Below are 17,727 nucleotides of genomic sequence, written 5' to 3' on the forward strand. Positions count from 1 at the left end.
GAGGCGCTGTTACCGCCAGCAGAACACCACCAGGCCGTATTATTTGACATAATATTGCTGGCGGAGGTCTACTGGTGTAGCGCTGGAGGGTGGTAGCAGCGCCACCTTAACACTGTCCGCCAGTATGTCCACAGCCGGATTTCTGACCTTCTTGTGGTGGAAATCCAGCTCTGGTCATAATTTGGCAGACGGAAGTTAGCCGCTGCAACGGTCTTTTGACGGCCTTCGCCGCGGCGGTAGCTGGCATTTACCGCCATTGTCATAATTGGGCCTATATGTCTGAATAAGCCTCAGAACGCTCACCATTCTGCCGTTCTAAGATTGGTAAAATTAGTACATTTACACATGGTAATACCAATAGGACTGGGCACCTCTGGAAAAGTAACACATCCGCTTCTTTCACTCTAATTGACAACAACAGAAAAAGGTGTCTTCTATTCCAACATGCAAAAGACAATATTTTTAAAACAAAATTTAGTTTTAAAAATTCCATATGCAGACCCCAGTGCTGAAAAGATTCCCTTTTATTGTTTCTGACTTAACCAATTACAGTTTTTTTTAAAACAACTGTTATAATTTTATTTTGCTATATTTATTGTTATAATACCTTCATTCGCATCAACCCAATTATTTTCAGGGAGGAAAAGGGAAGTATTCTTGAGACTGGGACTACATTCCCCACTTGCCAAAATAAACGTAGCACAATCAGGAGCTGTGGCCAACGGTCATAGGTCAAAGGAGCCGTGGGCAAAAATGAACAGTTAGTTCGAAAATTCCACCTCAACTGAAACACGCCCCAAGGATCCTAGGAATGGATACTGGAGATCACAGAACTATCGGATAAGTGTGTTCTTGAAGGTGGCGAAAACATACACCTGAAGAGAGCTCTGTGGTCAAAGATGTTCTTACCCACGTAAAGATGAAGATGCTCGTGATTGGCAAGACAACATTGCCGCGGGCAGCCAACCTGGGTGCCCATAGAGCCTGCCTGATGGTTGCCGACTACCCAGATGCCATGGTTGTGCGCCAAGGCCACAGCTTCCTGACAGATGAAGATGAGAGCCTACCCTCGTCTACTTACTGATGTACCACATGATGGTCGTATTTTCTGCCAAGGTTTCAACAGACCGGTTGCGAAGGGTAGGCAGTTAGGACACAGAGCCAGACAAATTACCCACAGCAGGCTGATGTACAGGACCTCTCCTGATCTCCAGTACCTCCTGATATGAATCCCATACCAGTGTGGATGCGTGCGCTACTGGACAACTCCTGAAGAGGGGCAGGACATCCTTGCGCAAGGTACTTTATTACCGACCGCCAGCATAAGTCAGCCGCTGTGTCTGGTAAGATCCTAATGATGTCTGAATGATGTCCCCATACTGGAATCACTGCCACTGAAGACACCACTAGAGAACCCTCATCTGTCAGTGTGCATGCAATACTAGTAGAATGCAGAAGGTTAGCAGACAAGGAACAATCAGGAGTAGAACCTGAGTTCCCTCCAAAACATCAGAATCCTATTGTGAATTTTCAGAATCGTCGGAGAAGAAAGAAAGGCTCTTAAAGATGTTTTGCCTAGTACTACCCCAATAAACAGGAGGCACTGAGTGGGCTCTAGATGAAACTTGGGCACGTTGATGTAAAATTCCAATTTGATACTGTAGCCTTAAGTTGTGTGGTGAACCGTTATTAAAAAGCCAAATGTCGGGGCACAGGAACACTGTGATCCCCAACCTACGTAAATACACAACAACCACCTCCATCAACATCATGAAGGCTTGAGGTATGTATCAATCTAAACAGGACAGTGAAATGGTAGTCGATAAAACCTACCACGAATCGCAGGTATCTTCTCTGTGATGCAAAATACGCATGTGAGAGTAGGCGTCCTAAACGCTGAGTGACACCATCTCATATTCTGCTTCCAGTGCGAAAGTAGCTAAGCTGGGGGTCAGCTTCTTGAAATTTTTCTTGAGATGTTGAAATATCAAGTTTTACGATTGGAGCAAGACCATTGTTCTGCTTAAGAACCAGGAAATACAGAGAATACCACCCCTTCCTAAGTTCTTATTATAGGACCAACTCCACTTCTTTCTGCAACTGGAGCAGGTGCCCAGGCCCAGTGCTCCACCTACCTTCGTTAGCCCTCAGCCACCTCCAGCATCCACATTCTTCCAGGCCCTCTCTCTGCTGCATTCTTCTTCCTTTTCCTGCTTCTGCAACACTCTCTATTTCAGCCTCTTCCTGCTTCTTTCCTGCCTTTTTGGTGTTCCTGCTCTCTTTCCTACCCGTTTTGCAGCTGTTAATGCCTGTTTCCCATCGGTTTTCTTAGTCTCCACTTTAATATTTTCCCTATTGCTTCGTTCTCATCCTATTCCTTCATTATTTTTTTACTTGATTTTTGCCTTTTCTGCCCTCTTTGGGCACTTTTCAGTCCGCTTTGGCTGCCTCCCTTTTCTTTCCCTTTTCCAGCACCTTTCTCCCGCATCCTCCCACCTCTCCCTCTTGCCTTTATGCCAACCCCACCCGCAGTCTCATAGTGCCCCTCCCACCTTCCATGACCTACTTAATCGTAGCAGCAGTGCAACCACACAGCTGGCGCGCCATAGACAAGCCTGTCTGTGCCTGGACCACGCCCAGAGCCAGGGACTCTGGTCCAAATGCCACAGCCAGGGACTCTGGCCCAACTGCCACAGCCAGGAACTCTGGCCCAACCGCCATCCACAGTGTCACTTCTACTGGCTTTAGCGACTTCGACTCTGGACGCCACCACAACATTGCCACATGCTGAACCACACTCCACGGTAGGACATTTCACCTGCAACCTCTGCCACTTCACCTAAAACACCAAACCCCCACCCCTCTCACCAACAACCAGCCCAATCGATGAATCACCTCAACTTCACAATCCTAATGGACAATAAATCGACAACTGAGGGAACCCTTGCATACCGTCCACAGGGACCCCGAAACACCTTTTGCAACCTCCTCACCGATTTCATCGCCATTGGTTCGAAGGACTACATGTTCCTGGGCAGCCTCAACTTATACCTTGACGAGATAACTCCGTCAACCTCCTCAACAACTTGAAAACAACACTGGCCTCACTCAACTCATAAACAATCACAAGCACACCGCAAGAGACACCCTTGACCACATATTCACCTCCAGCGACCGCGTCAAATACAGCCACGCCTTCCAACTCACATGAACAGACCACTCAATCATCCACTTCATCATCAGTACCTTCATGCCCCACCAACTCAACCCAATGCTGCCAGTCGCAGATGGAACAATGCCTCAGAGACCAGAAGGACGAATACCCTCGCCTTAACACACCCAGAACATGAGAAGGTTCAACATCTGGACCAGTGACTGAGCTGACATCGTCACACTCATCAAGAACAAGAAACAGAGAAGATCCGCTAAGCAAGCCAGCTGGTACACCGGGACCTCAGGACAGCCAAGTGCCATTGCAAGCACCTGAAGAGAAGTTGGCATACCAACAAAGACCCAGTCAAGAGAATAGCGTGCAAATCAGCATTCAAGATATATAACCGCCAACTACGTGAAACGAAAAAACTAAAAAAGTCCTGGCATCGCCCATCAAAGCTAACCCCAATGACAGTAAGGGGCTCTTCTGCATAATTAACTCAGCAACAGCGACAAGCAACATCTCTTCCTCTCAGGACCTATGCAAGAGCCTTGCAGATTTCTTCCATAAACTCGCTAAAATCTACAGTAACTTCAACACACAACTCAATCGTTAAGAATTTTTCAAAGACTATACCTCCACACACACACAACCATCCCAAAGCTAACCTCCTGGAATGATTTCACCACTCAAGACACTATCACCATCATGAAATTAATTTACTCAGCGGTCCCATCCGACCCAAGCCCACACCACATCTTCAACCTAGGAGCATCCAGGATCGATTTCGAACTTTCCACCCTACTGAACACCTCACTGGAATTTGCCACCTTCCCAGAAGACTGGAAGTATACAGAAATCAAACCTCTGCGAACCCAAACAACCTCAGCAACTACAGACCCATCTCATTGCTCTCTCTCCCATCCAAAGTCATTGAAAAAGTCATCAACCAACAACTCTCCATCTACCTGGACCATAATCACCTTCTGGGCGACTCTCAATCTGGATTTCAAAGCAACCACAGCACCAAGACACCCCCTGATTGCGGCCACGATGACTCGCAACTCATCCTTTCCCTCTCCGAAACCTCCACCACCGCCAGAACCAACTTCCACCAATGCATGACCAGCATAACCAAATGGATAACATATAACTGCCTCAAGTTCATAACAGGTAAGAGGGAAGTCTTGCTCTTCAGCAGCGCAATCCCCCTGGGATGCGACCTGCTGGCCCACAGAACTGGGACCTACTGCAACCCCAGCTGAGCACGCCAGGAATCTCAGTATCACCCTGGACAGCAAACTCATTATGAGGTCCCAAGTCAACATAGTGTCATCCCCCTGCTTCTTCCTTCTGCGCATGTTACTTAAGTTTTTCAAGTGGCTTCCCCAAACCCCAAGACACACCATCACCCAAGCCCTCATCACCAGTCAACTGAACTACAGAAACATCCTCTGTGTGGGAATCGAGGCCCACCTAGTTCAAAGACTACAGACTTTAAAGAACGTTACAGCAAGACTCATTTTGCATCTCCCTCGCAACACCCATATCACCCCCAACTAAAAAACAAACACTGGCTTCTGGTTCAGAAGAAATGCCAGTACAAGTTCTTCACTCATGTGTTCACAGCCCAGCACAAGTCTGGATCTGACTACATCAACCACCACCTGAGATTCCACAAACCCACCAGCCACCTCCGCTTCGTCTCCCTCGCACTGGCCCATACTCCTGTATACAACGCAGAGGAGCAGGAGGACACGCCTCTCCTACCTCACAGTCAAAGTCTGGAACGACCTCCTCCTGCACCTTAGGACCTCCCCTACTATACAGGAGGTCCACAGGACACTGAAAACCTGACCCTTCGACTGAGACCATGAACCCTGCCAGTGTCTGGATACCCTCCTTGGTGACAAGTCGCGCTCTACAAATCGACTGGCTGACAGGTTCACCCTCTCCTGCTGCAGGATCTGAAGCTGATTCTCTGACTTCAGGAATTCATGGGAGGAATCTAGGGTGGTGTCTGTTGGAACGGAAGGACATCCCCCTTTCTATGATCTGCAAGACCTACCGGTGTGAAGTTATGGCCTTCTATGACCAACAGAAAGAAAGTCACCCATGTTCCATCTTGCTGCACGTGCTCCTCTAAAGGGAAGCTAAAGAGGCTTTTAATGCAGTGAGTGTGGTAAAACAGGACGAGGAGGAGACAGAAAGTTTCTGGGTTAAATAGCTGTTTCTTTTGCCTCTGCCCCAGTACTGATGAAGAACATCCTTTGGAGAAGCCACTGAATTTGGGATACTGCCTGTAATTCTGGGCTGGAGATTGAAGACCTTAAATCGGGCATTCGCTCTTCCTCCCTTGAAGCTTTCTAAGGCGGAATTAGAAGTGTTCCGTTGACCTTAATCATGCCATGCCTTCTCAGGGCTACTGAAGAACCCATGGCTGCTTGTTCAGAGTCCATAGTATACAGACCTGCCCTTAGGGTTGGCCTGAAAGGGTGCCAGCAATCCTAAACTACTGAGGTGGTGTGGTAAATTCATCACCACCACGGCTAACAAGTCCCACAGAGCATAGTTATACCCGGCAAGTGGCATTAATCAATCATCAATCTAAGGATTAAACTTCCCACCAAGAACACTTCTTTGCCTACAGCTTCCAATTTTGTAAACCCTCTATCCAGATTTTGTATTGTCTATGATAAGACCTGCACCAATAAACGTTCTGGTGAAAGGTGGGTAGAGAGAAAGGTTAATTCTCCAGAGGCTAGCCTAAATCTTCTTGTAATCAGGCGGTTTACAGCAGGGGCAGAGGTGGGCTTGTTCCGAGCCACTTCAATAGAATGAAATAGTGCTGGTTTAAAAGGCAGTAAAGGTCCTGACCCTGCCAAAGTAGGCTCTAGGACCTACGTCAATATGTTTTACCTAGGTTTCTCTGTTGGCAGGGTCAGCTCCAACTTTTCTGCTGCTTTCCTTGAGAAGACATGGCAGGAAATCACTTCCTTGTGGGGTGGATGGGGTAAGAGTCAGAACCAAACATTTTGCTTAAGGTTTTCTCATAAAGCTTGCGCTGAGTGGGTTTAGACTTACACTCTTCTTTATAGCTAGTCTGCTTTGTTATCCTTTGGGCATCCCTCATCAGGATTACCTGGGTCTTCCAAGGCTGTTCTAGAGGCACTGGCTCTGACACCAGTGGCAGCAAAGGGCCAGCTTTGGTGTTGTCGCTGTTGGAAGGGTCCCAGATAAGGGCTTAAGCAACAGATTGATCTGGCAAGCACCAGAACCACAAATGAGTGGAGGAGGAACCCAGTGGCAGAAACTCAAATGAAGCCTTAAGTGGTTCCATGGGGTCTTGGAGGGGCACCAGAGGGGATTGCCACATACCTCAGTAAATTTATCATTGCATGAAGGAACTGTGCCAGGTTGACCATAGGTGCTGGAAACAACCAATGTGCCCGAATGAGGGCTGGCACTGAGAATTGAAAAAGAATAAGAAATGAACCTGGAACTGAGAGAGGAACCAGCTGCAGCTGGAATGGGCACCATGGAAGGCATCTCATTTGGCGACATTGCCAGAGCCACCTTTTGAGTAGAGTAAAGTCTACAAACACTGGCTCCATCAACAGCTCTACTGGAGGCAGAGTTCATGGAGTCAACCTACTTCAGGGCCTCCAAAGATGCTGTGGGGTGTTATCATCCTTTCATATCCTAATTTTTCTATTTATTTTCTTTTGCTTGGAGGAGATAGAGAAATGCAACGTGCATGGGCCATAAAGAGCTTGGTCTGCTACTCCTTAGTGGCCACCTGCATGAGTCTGCGTTTGTTGCATGACCTTGCATCAAGTTTCCACCCAGGCTCCACAGGCAGTCCATCTCTGTAGTGACAATGCTTAAAAGCGGAATTCTTAGAGCTACATATATCTAAGCACTCCACAGACGTTTTTAGAAATTTGGTGATAAATCATTTTAAAGTGTGAATAATTCCCACAGAACAGCTTTGGATCTGCGAGTGAAGTGGGGAAAAAAAAAAAGAGAGGACTGATATAGGTACTACGTGGTGCTACGTGACTCCAGTGAAAGCAGCCTGCACCAACCCCAGTTGGAGCCAGCACCACTTACATGTGTTAAAAGTTCTGTATCCTGTCTGGTGCCTTGTGATATTCAAAAGATGATAAGTCTGCAGGTAGATGTATCTATCGGAATAGGGTGGACTTTGTCTAATAAGCTGAAAGAAATGCCATAGCATTTGGTTACCCCACAAAAATAGGGATGAGGCACCAAACCATAGTACACAATTAGAAGAAACCTCAGTTTGAGAAAGATTTGCAACTCTTGTTGACTCTAGCACAATATACACAATGGGGCTGTCCCTGTAACTATATTCAGGAGGTGCTTATACTCATGCTCTTGGAGATTCAGTTGGAACTTAAACAATAATCGGCAATGAAGAGAGTGGTACACTGCAACTTCTAGTACATTGGCTTACCCAAATAACAGGAATGCATAAGCTTCACACAAAACAGAACCAGGATTCTAAAAAAAAAAATAAAAAAAAAAAAAAAAAAAAAGCCTTAAGGAGCATAACCACCCTAATGTAACATGGAGAGCCAAATTTAAAATGCTGTACACCATGTACACAATCTTCAATGATAAATTTCTAATCTACTTCCATAACCTGGTGCTACATTACATCCCTTGAAGGAACTTTCTATACAGTCAAATTCAGGCAGATCAAATAGAGAGTCAAATTCTTAACAGTACAAAAAATGCAACTCTGGAATGCACATAAGCCATTAATAAGATCCCAACAAAGTTTGAGTTTTAGGGCTCAGACAAGACGCAGAGACAGAACTGGTGGTTTAAGTAAGTGGTTCACAACCTTTTGACTTCTGTGGACCTCCACTTTATCATTATTGGAACCCGGGAACTCCAACTGAATCATTATTAGAATCCGGAGGCCCACCACTGAGTCATTACTGGAAGCCGGGGACCCAGGCCTAAACATTGCCAATGATTTGAACCACAAAACAATACACAAAAATACAAAAACAAGCATTCCATCAAACACAAATTATAATACATTCTATTTAATTTTTCAAACAAATAAAATAAAAAAAAAAATACAAATTGTATTAGGAAGGTTGGGGCTTTTCTAAATTTAATTGAAGCCACACTTAACCCATACTATATTCTGTCTGATGCACCTGCACTGCTCCCACAACTCGATTTGAGGACATTAATTTCATTTTTAGTCTCCAATGTTAATTTTCTTGCCATTTACATTACGCTTTCAAATTTTAATTTGTACTTAGCCACTTTATTTATATACACTTTACGAATCTGTTAATTGTTTAAGCAGTCACGGACCTCCTGATGAGGCTTTGCGTACCACTGGGTGTCCCCGGACCACAGGTTGGGAATCACTGGTCTTCTGATCCTTGGTAAACTGAAGTTCTACTTCTCTCACACAAGAACCAGACCTCTACACCACTAATTCTAGGGGACGGTATTCTGGAGGTTGTGGCCCTGGCACTCTCCTAGCCACTCACAAAAGGATGTTTTTATCCAGGGCTTAAAGTAGGCCGTGTCTTGCCAGTGTCCAGCATGTACAGGTCTGGAAAACTCCAGACGCATCCTTTTCGGGCTCTTTTGTTTTGGACCTTTTTTCACTGCTACTAAGGAGAAGTACAGGCTAAAGGATTTAGCCAAAGGCATCTGCCCTAAAGTTGAATTGCAGGCAGATAAGACATTTTGTGAAACTCATCCTGAGCCTATTCATCTCACCAGCTCCAACAAGAAGGTAATTGTGCTTGGGCTCTAGACAGTACGAACGTGGACATGGTAGTGTTTTCAAATAGCTAAGCAGGGACCTTGTTCTGCAAGGCATTTAACAGACCTCACAGAAGAGCAAGCCATTCACTATTAAGACAAGCATTTGCAATGCAACGGGTCTCGCATTTGCTCGAGTTAGAGCTATTAGGGCTGTAAACTCCTAACCGGACTTTTCTTGCCAGATAAACTGAAAGAAAAAAAAAAAAAAAACGAGCATGATCGCTCTATGTAAAACCCGGCACGATCGCGCTGCGTGGAAAGAAAAAAGATAGAGTGGTGCAGAAACCAGGCTGAAAACATGGAGCCTCATATGTTTTCAGTAGTTGGCCAGTGCACTCGAGGAGGGCTAAACACCAGAAAAGGCATGACGTATGCATGCCTTTCACTAATGAACACAAGCGGAATCTAGAAGGCAAGCCCACGAACCAATGAAAGCGACAGGCGTGACATGGGTGTGGTTAAAAGTCCAAAGAGAGATTACAACAGGGACTCGACCCTAAAAATAGCCTATCATGTTATCAAAATTCTCAGAGCTCCCTACGATTCACAAATTGTCTGTTCTGTTTCATATCCATTTCATCCTAAAATGGTACAGTTTCTCAATAGAAATGTCATACTCAGTATCTATGCTGGGACACTTTGTGCTTTTTTTGTTTACCCAATGTCACAGCTAATGGGAACAAGCCAGTATCAGATAATCAATAGCTTCAGTAACATTCTCAGATGGGACACTATGGAAAGGTCAAATGGGTTCTCTTAAAGTTTCCTAGTTCCATGCATGGGTAGCTCAGCCAGTTAACGACCACAAATCTCAGCATGCAATGAACAGTACCCAGACTGAATGAGCTACTCACGCACTGAGAGAACTTCTTGAGAGTGCTGCTAAACTGTAGACATGGAAAACATACAAATTATGAGGTTTACTGTTTGGTGTGCTGGTCACATGCCTTCAAATACCATAGTTTTAAGGAACAGTCACGTGGCTTTAGGTCAAAGCACTGGCATGTACTCCTATGAACCATTATTAGTGAGCCAGAAAAAGAATGTTGTGAACTGATTTTATAAGACTGAAATGTGCATTCATTCATGCTTACTTTGCTTCCAAAATCACAATAGAAAAGGGACTGCCAGCTGCCTGTGATACGAGAACAACTCATGCCTAGTTTTTAAAGTAAATGTTCAAACGTTTTAACTACAGATTTATAATGCCCCTTTAAGTCATACATCTATTAATAAACTTACAAATCACACAATTCTAGTTCACATAAATATTATCATGTGTTCAGTTGCATAGGCCACGCATCAAATACATGTTTATAACTACGCTTTTTAGGCCACTCCCCTTTCGAGACACCTCACTTTTTTCATTCCACTTAAATCCCTGATTTCATCTACTCTCAGGAGGTCTTGTCTAAGAATTATCAGACATGACATCAATAACAGCTTAGCAACTGAGGCTGCAGCAATTCTCGGAAGTGACAGCAAAGCAATTGATAACGATAGATAACAATCAGGTCAATTAATGAATAAATTAATGTTTTTAAGACCAATATAAAAACTCACATGCAACACATTTAGATCTTAGGTTCTACACATGACACTGTATTTTCTTAACATTTAAATGTAACTAATACCTAATTATATGACTCCTATGGAAAAATAAGAGTTACGCTTGTCTTGTCGCAATGTCACACATATTTATTTTTTAACTTAAGCATGTAGTTTGTTATTTCACCGTTTCAAAAGGCATAGGAATTTGCATGTTGTAAATGTTATTTCTAAGGCTCCATGACAAATTCCTTGAAATTTATTAATTCGTAAAAATACATAATAAAGTTGAAATACTGATGCAAAAATCTATGTAGCTTCTTTCCCAGTGCCCCCGTTTTTTTTTTTTGTCGAGTTCAACCAGACTACTGAGTCCTGATTTTATTCTTTTCTTTCTGAGTCTGTAGTTTAGATTTTTTTTTTTGTACCGTTCCAAATGTAGAACATCAAGTTATAGAATGCACAGGTTAAATCTGGAGTGGATGAGCTGTTAATGCCTGGTATGGAACAACTTGAGAGTTCAATGTACTACATTTAGCCCCACATCCTGCATTTACTACCAAAAGCCACAAAATATGAATTAGTTTTTCTTTTCTTAAGTACCTGCTACTGCAGGTTTTCTATTTTGATGGGATCTCTCACATAAATGGTACTGTATCGACCTCAGAAGAACGAGGCCTTGAGATTAGCCCTACCTGAGCTGATAGTTACAGGGTTAATAAAAAAGAAATATAACATAATTGGTTGCGTCACTGGTCACCTTAGTCTCATTTCAAATAAATTGCCAAGCTGTTTTAACCACTCCCCACACAGAGATAAATTAAAAGACAACACCCTCCCAAACACAAACACTACATGGTATAGCTGCTGCCTGTGTATGAAAGCACTCCAGTAACCCACATAGTTATAATATGCGCTAGTTACATGTTGCAATGCAATACTAAAAATAATCCGGTTTATTTATTCAGCTTCTCTTTACGTGATTACACAACTGTTCTGAAATAAATGTTGCAATTGCTTAAAATTGTATCTCATTTAAAAAAATGTTGGGGGGTCGGGGAAGACTTTACTTGTTTAATTAAAAATAGGGATGCTTTCAAGTACCTCTAGAAACATGTTATGCAAATAAAGCACTATATTGGCACTTAGCTTGACCTGCTTGCAAAAATAGGTGAAACAAGTATAAAATGTCAGTTCTTCTAGTGAAGAAATAGCACCTAAATGTGTTCCAGCTACTAGTTTAGCACCGGGTACACCACACAGTGTAACATGAGACATCATCCTTCATGTGAAATCATCAACGAGGAAACCAAAGCTTTCCCATCGCCATTGCTAGCACACAGCACAGATCTTACTGCAGAAAGATTTTCAACGCTCATTCAAATCTCATCTGGCTTTAACAAGACGCACTTTAAACGCCCATATCCTGCTTTTAATAATTAAAAGAAGAAAACAGGGAGAGCGACAAAGTAGTGCGCAAGGTGTGTCAGCAGCAAGTTTAAAGGTACGCCTGTGAAGCGCTGGCTGAACGTCACATGACCGCCACGGCAGAGCCTGGCTCTTTAAGCCACGAATGCTTAGCTGAGCAGCAGCAGCAGACAGTGCAGGCTGAAAAGGTCACAGTGACACACTCAAGACATCACAGCCTTCACACAGTGCGGCACTGATTGCCTCACGTCCTCGGGAGGCGGCTCTTGTGCAACTTAGCAAGTTTCGTTCGCGGCACCAACGCCGACGTGCCTTCGAGCGCACAAAGAAACCCCCAGGGTGAGGTCTGAGGGTACGCAGAACCCCCCCAAATAATTGCGTCCGTGTACCTTTCTTGGCTTTGGGCGAGTTCCTCTTGATCCGGTGCTTGGCCCGCTCTTCCTCAATAGCAGCTGCTATCTCCGGGTTGTCTTCCCCATTGTACCACACCAACAGCTCCTCTCCGGGCTCAATTGGCTGACGGGCAGAGAGAGACAAATGCAAATCCAATCAGAGGGGAGGTTGTTAGCGAAAAGGGAGAGGGGAACAGGCTCAGGGCCAGAGGGTGTGGAGCTGCTGGAGGATTACAAACAGCTGTACTCTGCACTCAGAACATATTTCCTAACTGACTGACTAGCCAAACAGGAAGGGCTGTTTAACCCTTAGCTCTGGTGCGCGCAGCCCTGACAGCAGTATTTGGAGCACAGTTGGCTTTGTGCAGAACCCTCTGCTGGAGGGAGGAATGCAAGTACAGGAGCTGTTCCTCTGTGGCAGCAACTTTTCATCAATCGATAAACAGCGTTTGAATGAGGCATGCCTTATGCTTACATTTTTTTTATTACCTGCATTTAAAAAATATCGACCTCGTGACAATTACGAGTATTCCCTGGCATCGTGCAAACCAACATTAAGGTCGTCAAAGTGACATACGTAATATGACCTCACTATTTTAAGCACGCAGGAAACGAAAATACATACAACTGGTTTGAAAGGTCCAGAAATCAAAGTATTTCCAGTCACAAACAACAGCATTTCCCACAAACTCTGCCACTATTCCCCAGATCTATTTTAGTTTTCTTGTTCATTCGCAATATTATTTTGTAGTCTTACATCTCTAACACATTTGTAGAACTATAAGCAATCAGTTTCCAAAATTATGAAACATTCACATGAAGGTAACTATTTCGGAAGGAAATGTCAAACCCAAACAACCTAAGCCATTTCACACAGTAAATATATTCAAGCAATAAGAGTTGACAATTACACTCTTTGTCTAACCTCCGAGTAAAGATGAATTCACCTTTTTTTGGTTTACCATTATTAGCTCAAGGAGACCATTTTGCCAATGCATATTCTCCAAAATGACAGCAATTAAGACATTGCACTGCAACCCTTTTCACCTTTCTATTCCTCTAACCAATGTCATACCCTAATATGGCCTTGGACCCTTAATTAGCAAAAAAAAAGGCCGCTGTCCCATCCAGCGCCACCAACTTTGCCTACTGGAAGTCTGTATCACCACATCCTCAAATTTCGATTCAGCGCCTTGTTTTAAATCCAAGGTAGAATTAACCATGTGGCAAAAAAAATCAGCAGATGAACACTCTTCAGCCACTACGCGTATCCTACTCCCATCCTTCTCCAAAGTTTTTCACAGGGCCTGCCTTCAAACTACTCACCTACTGTTTTTCCAACATCAGCAATCTTCAGCACAATGGCTTTTGCAAAATATATTCAATAGTTACCAATTGTCGATAACTGCAAACGTTACCCCCTCAACCAACTCTCCTGTATTTTGACCTCCCTGTTGCATCAAATATTGGCAATCCTGAGACACTTTCAATAATTACCGACCTGACAACCAGTTAACTGCTTTTTGGCCAGATTTCAACTGATGGTGCTAAGTCAACTATGGTTCGACTTTCACACAAGCTTCCACGCGGAACCGTTCAATGCTACACCTTCACCATTCTTTTCAACTTGCTTGACATGACCACTCTCTGTTCCATTCTACTCATTTGAGACCAAATGTAACCTCTTTGTGGAGAACCTCTAAATCATCATCGGCTTCTGTTTCCTTTCTTGTATGTCAGGCCCAGTTCATGGAAGGTATTTCTGTCACTAGTCACTGAATAGTTCTAGATTGTTTAAGGCCAAACCCAGGCAACACATATATTATCTTCCAGAAATAACACATAGGACCAACCTTACTCCTACCTTATTTAATTCTGGCAGCATTTGCTCTCCCATTACTGGAATTTGGGAGCTAAGTTTAATTTCATCATCAACCCTATGGGGAAGCACATAAAGAATGTTTATCCAACATAAAGACACACACTTTGCCTACCATGCTGTCTTGCCAGCACCAGAGCATTCAATTTTTAAATAGACGCTTTTTAGCATTGGCTAAATCTCTACTCAGGTTAGCAACTTTATAAGTTCTTTATTTGAACGAGAATACCATCAAGAAATAAAACAACAAAACACACATACAAACAATACATTCACATACCATAATTACCCACATTTTACACTTTCACTCTATAGGTCATTATTATTGATTAATTTAACAGTCATACAAAGTTCACCGTTACGCAGAAAACACATTTAGTTTAATAGTGCTCGGATTCCAGTTTCCTTTTCATAAACAAACTACAGAACATATCAATAAAAACAGTAAAAACTCAGGTAGTGCCTCCGAGAACTCCATTTTACCAGCACAATTCATTTTCATAAATGTGTATCATAACCATATACTACTTCTCTGGGCCATATTGTTTAACAGTGCTTCACGGACACTGGCTCGTCACTCAGCTATATAAATCCAGCATCCAACAAAGGTAATCGGCCGGATTATCATACCACAAATGACACAATATTGTCCAAGGAGCCACATTTATCAGTTATTCCAAACGCTAGCACTTCCGAAGCCAGTCTTTTCCTCTAAAACTACCTCTAGTTCACAAAATGCAAATAACAACAATATGCATTAGAAATCACACAGTGCATGCATAACCTCAACAATATGCATTAGAAATGACACAACACACACATAACCTCAACAATATGCATTAATCAGAACTTCAAACAGAGGAGAGATGTGTCATGTAATGGTTGTATCAATGCTTACAACAGCACTGCACAACAACACAAGCCAGACAAAATATTACATTAGGACCCATAACAGGAGAAAAGCGTGATCACTGCCCAGTATGCAATTAGTTGGCTCTTTAGGCATCCGATTGCATTTGCTACCAACCACAACTTTACTTAACACACAAAAACGTTTGTCAGGCAATGCAAACCTATACCTACCAAGGAAATACATAAACAGACTGCTGAAACCCTGCCCTCAGGTTTCACCACCCAACAAACAACATTCATTAAAACAGACACATATCCACAAAACTGAATCAGACTTGCTCTGTCAAGGAAAGCTATGAAAAGAAATACCACAGCCTCCCAAAAGATGCTGAAATCACATACTAAGGGCATACTAATTGCAGACTGCAATATATGTGTTAAAACTACCAATAACAACAACTGCCTTCTTTGTCATATATATCTGAGTAAATTGTGTTTATTTTAATGAGTATCTCATGTCTCTAAGGTCAGTGTAGTAACAGAGGTGTTATACAACTACCAGAGAATTAAATATTGCAGTTTCTGATACGCAGAAAGTACTACACAACCAAATAACGCCCACACAGCAGATTTTCAATCATACATCACCTCCTCTCGTGAGTTATTACCTCAATGTCATCTTAGGTACATTTGCCTCATAGAATGGTTTCACGTAGATTTTTTTTTATCATTAAACAGGTGGTACATCTTCTGTTGCTATCGTGTCCATTAGTTGTAAAAACACTAGTGGATATCAAGTGCTGTTCTAGAAGGTCATATGCTTATGTGAAGTCGAGAACCTAGCTTAATATTTTATTTCTCACCAAATCGTACAATAAAACCTGATCACATTTTCAGGTTATTCTCTTACTCTTTTGTAAAGGTTGATGTGACAAATAAAAAGAAAAAGTTACTTATTTGTAATCCTGCTTCCTCATCTTCGGAATCCTACCTGAAATGTTAAACTCTGAATAGTATCACCCATATGTGGGATCCAAAAGCAACGTACAAGGCGACAGATTATTCTCTACTAAAAGGATTTTGCTTAGTCTGAAGACAAATATGAACAAGTGCTGACCCTCTCCTTCTCTGGTACATCGCGTTTCAAACACACGAAGGAACGTGCAGAAGAAACGCAGAAGCAAAAACCCAGCAGGTTCTGGATCTAGAGAAGAAAATGGAATTGCACAAATCCCATTACCAGCTAAGATTTTGATGTGGTAGGAATGATAGTTTTCTGAAAACGCCAAATGCAGAACATCTTCCATGTGAAAATATATAGGCCCATGTATGATTCCTTACAGACTTGTAGATTTAGATGTTCATAATAGAGGAATGCAGGGACCAAGTCACCAATCTTTCAGATGGTCTCTCAGTTAGAAAATCCTGCCTTAAATCATGGAGAGGAAATGAGACTAACCTGAAGTTCCTTGAGGGATCCGTAATATATTTGAAAATCTATCTGGAAACAAACCATCATTTCCAAGGTCATTCATGTGCGACCAGAATCCTTTCGGAGATGGACTGTCTCAGCTTTCTAAATAATTGAATCTGTGGAATTGAGGTGAGGCACTGTAAGTACATTTCTTTGACCGGCTGATCAAAACACATTACTTTTAGATACCGGTTTGATGTATCTATATGTTAACTGTAGACATCTTTTGTTCTTTGTATTTATAAGTGAGTTTATTAGCAAACAACTCCAATCCTGGAAAATGCTGTGTAATAGATCTTCATGCACCACCTATCAGTGGAAGAATCTACCTGAAGCCTCGGTTTCAATACTGTCCACATCATGTGTACGAATGTGATCTTCTTTAGATCTTACAGCCAGTGCCAGACTTGATAAAAGAAGGCATCAAGAATCTCTCCATGACAGAAGGAAGAAACTTGGGAACCAAAGGAAGGCACACACACTGCTGTACCATTTTGAAAGTTGTGATTTTGTGACAATGCATCGTTGATAGAAGGATGTTCTGCTTTGTCAAATCGCTGGCCAGACAATATGGAATCGGCAACGCTTGCACCAGTGAAATCCTCAATAGTAATGTTGGAGGTGAAGGTAGTAAAGCAGAAATCCCTTAGAGATTCCACACAGAGCTCTGTCAGAAATTGTACTTAGAGGCAGGAGACTAAAGCTGCAGTGTTTTGTATGGTATCCACCATGGAGACCTGGAACAACCTGGAGGAGCCCTCTTCTGTGGCACAGCGTCAGGTATACAATCCTGGAATGAAGTAGATAAGAACATCTACCAGAAAGAGCTTTACCAAAAGTAATTTGTTCCTCTGATGGATACTTCTATTCGCAGATTCTTCGCCGTTTGAGTCAATACCAAACTATGCCCTCACAAAGGTGGTGTGTCAGAAGAGTGGACATACCCCCTGAAGTCCTGCAGGACCTGCAGACCTGAGAGTTGATACAGTAATGCCTTGTGAAGGTATTGCTGAACACTCTCATGTAACAGTTTGGCAGATGTCAAATATTAAAAGGCCTCTGGCCGAGGACAGATTAACTGCTTCTGGTCTTTTGGAAGGAGTCTGAAAGTCCTCTGGAGCCCCTGTTAGACCAAACTACAGCACAGTCTCATACAAAGGCCATCCTACGTTGA

General features: G+C 43.0%; 1 protein-coding gene across 4 annotated transcripts in view; it reads right to left on the reverse strand.

Moving 5' to 3' along the window:
* Positions 1-17,727, reverse strand: part of PRDM2 (PR/SET domain 2) — a 501,039-nt gene that overhangs the window by 95,318 nt on the left and 387,994 nt on the right. For 3 of the 4 annotated variants that reach the window (XM_069240785.1, XM_069240786.1, XM_069240787.1), the window contains one exon: positions 12,346-12,472. The exons of the other annotated variant lie outside the window; for it this stretch is intronic. In XM_069240785.1, coding sequence (XP_069096886.1) covers positions 12,346-12,472 — 127 coding nt within the window. The remainder of the gene's footprint in view (positions 1-12,345; positions 12,473-17,727) is intronic. 4 annotated transcript variants of the gene reach the window in all.

This window comes from Pleurodeles waltl, chromosome 6, assembly GCF_031143425.1.
Source record: "Pleurodeles waltl isolate 20211129_DDA chromosome 6, aPleWal1.hap1.20221129, whole genome shotgun sequence".
NCBI classification, from domain to species: Eukaryota; Metazoa; Chordata; class Amphibia; order Caudata; family Salamandridae; genus Pleurodeles; species Pleurodeles waltl.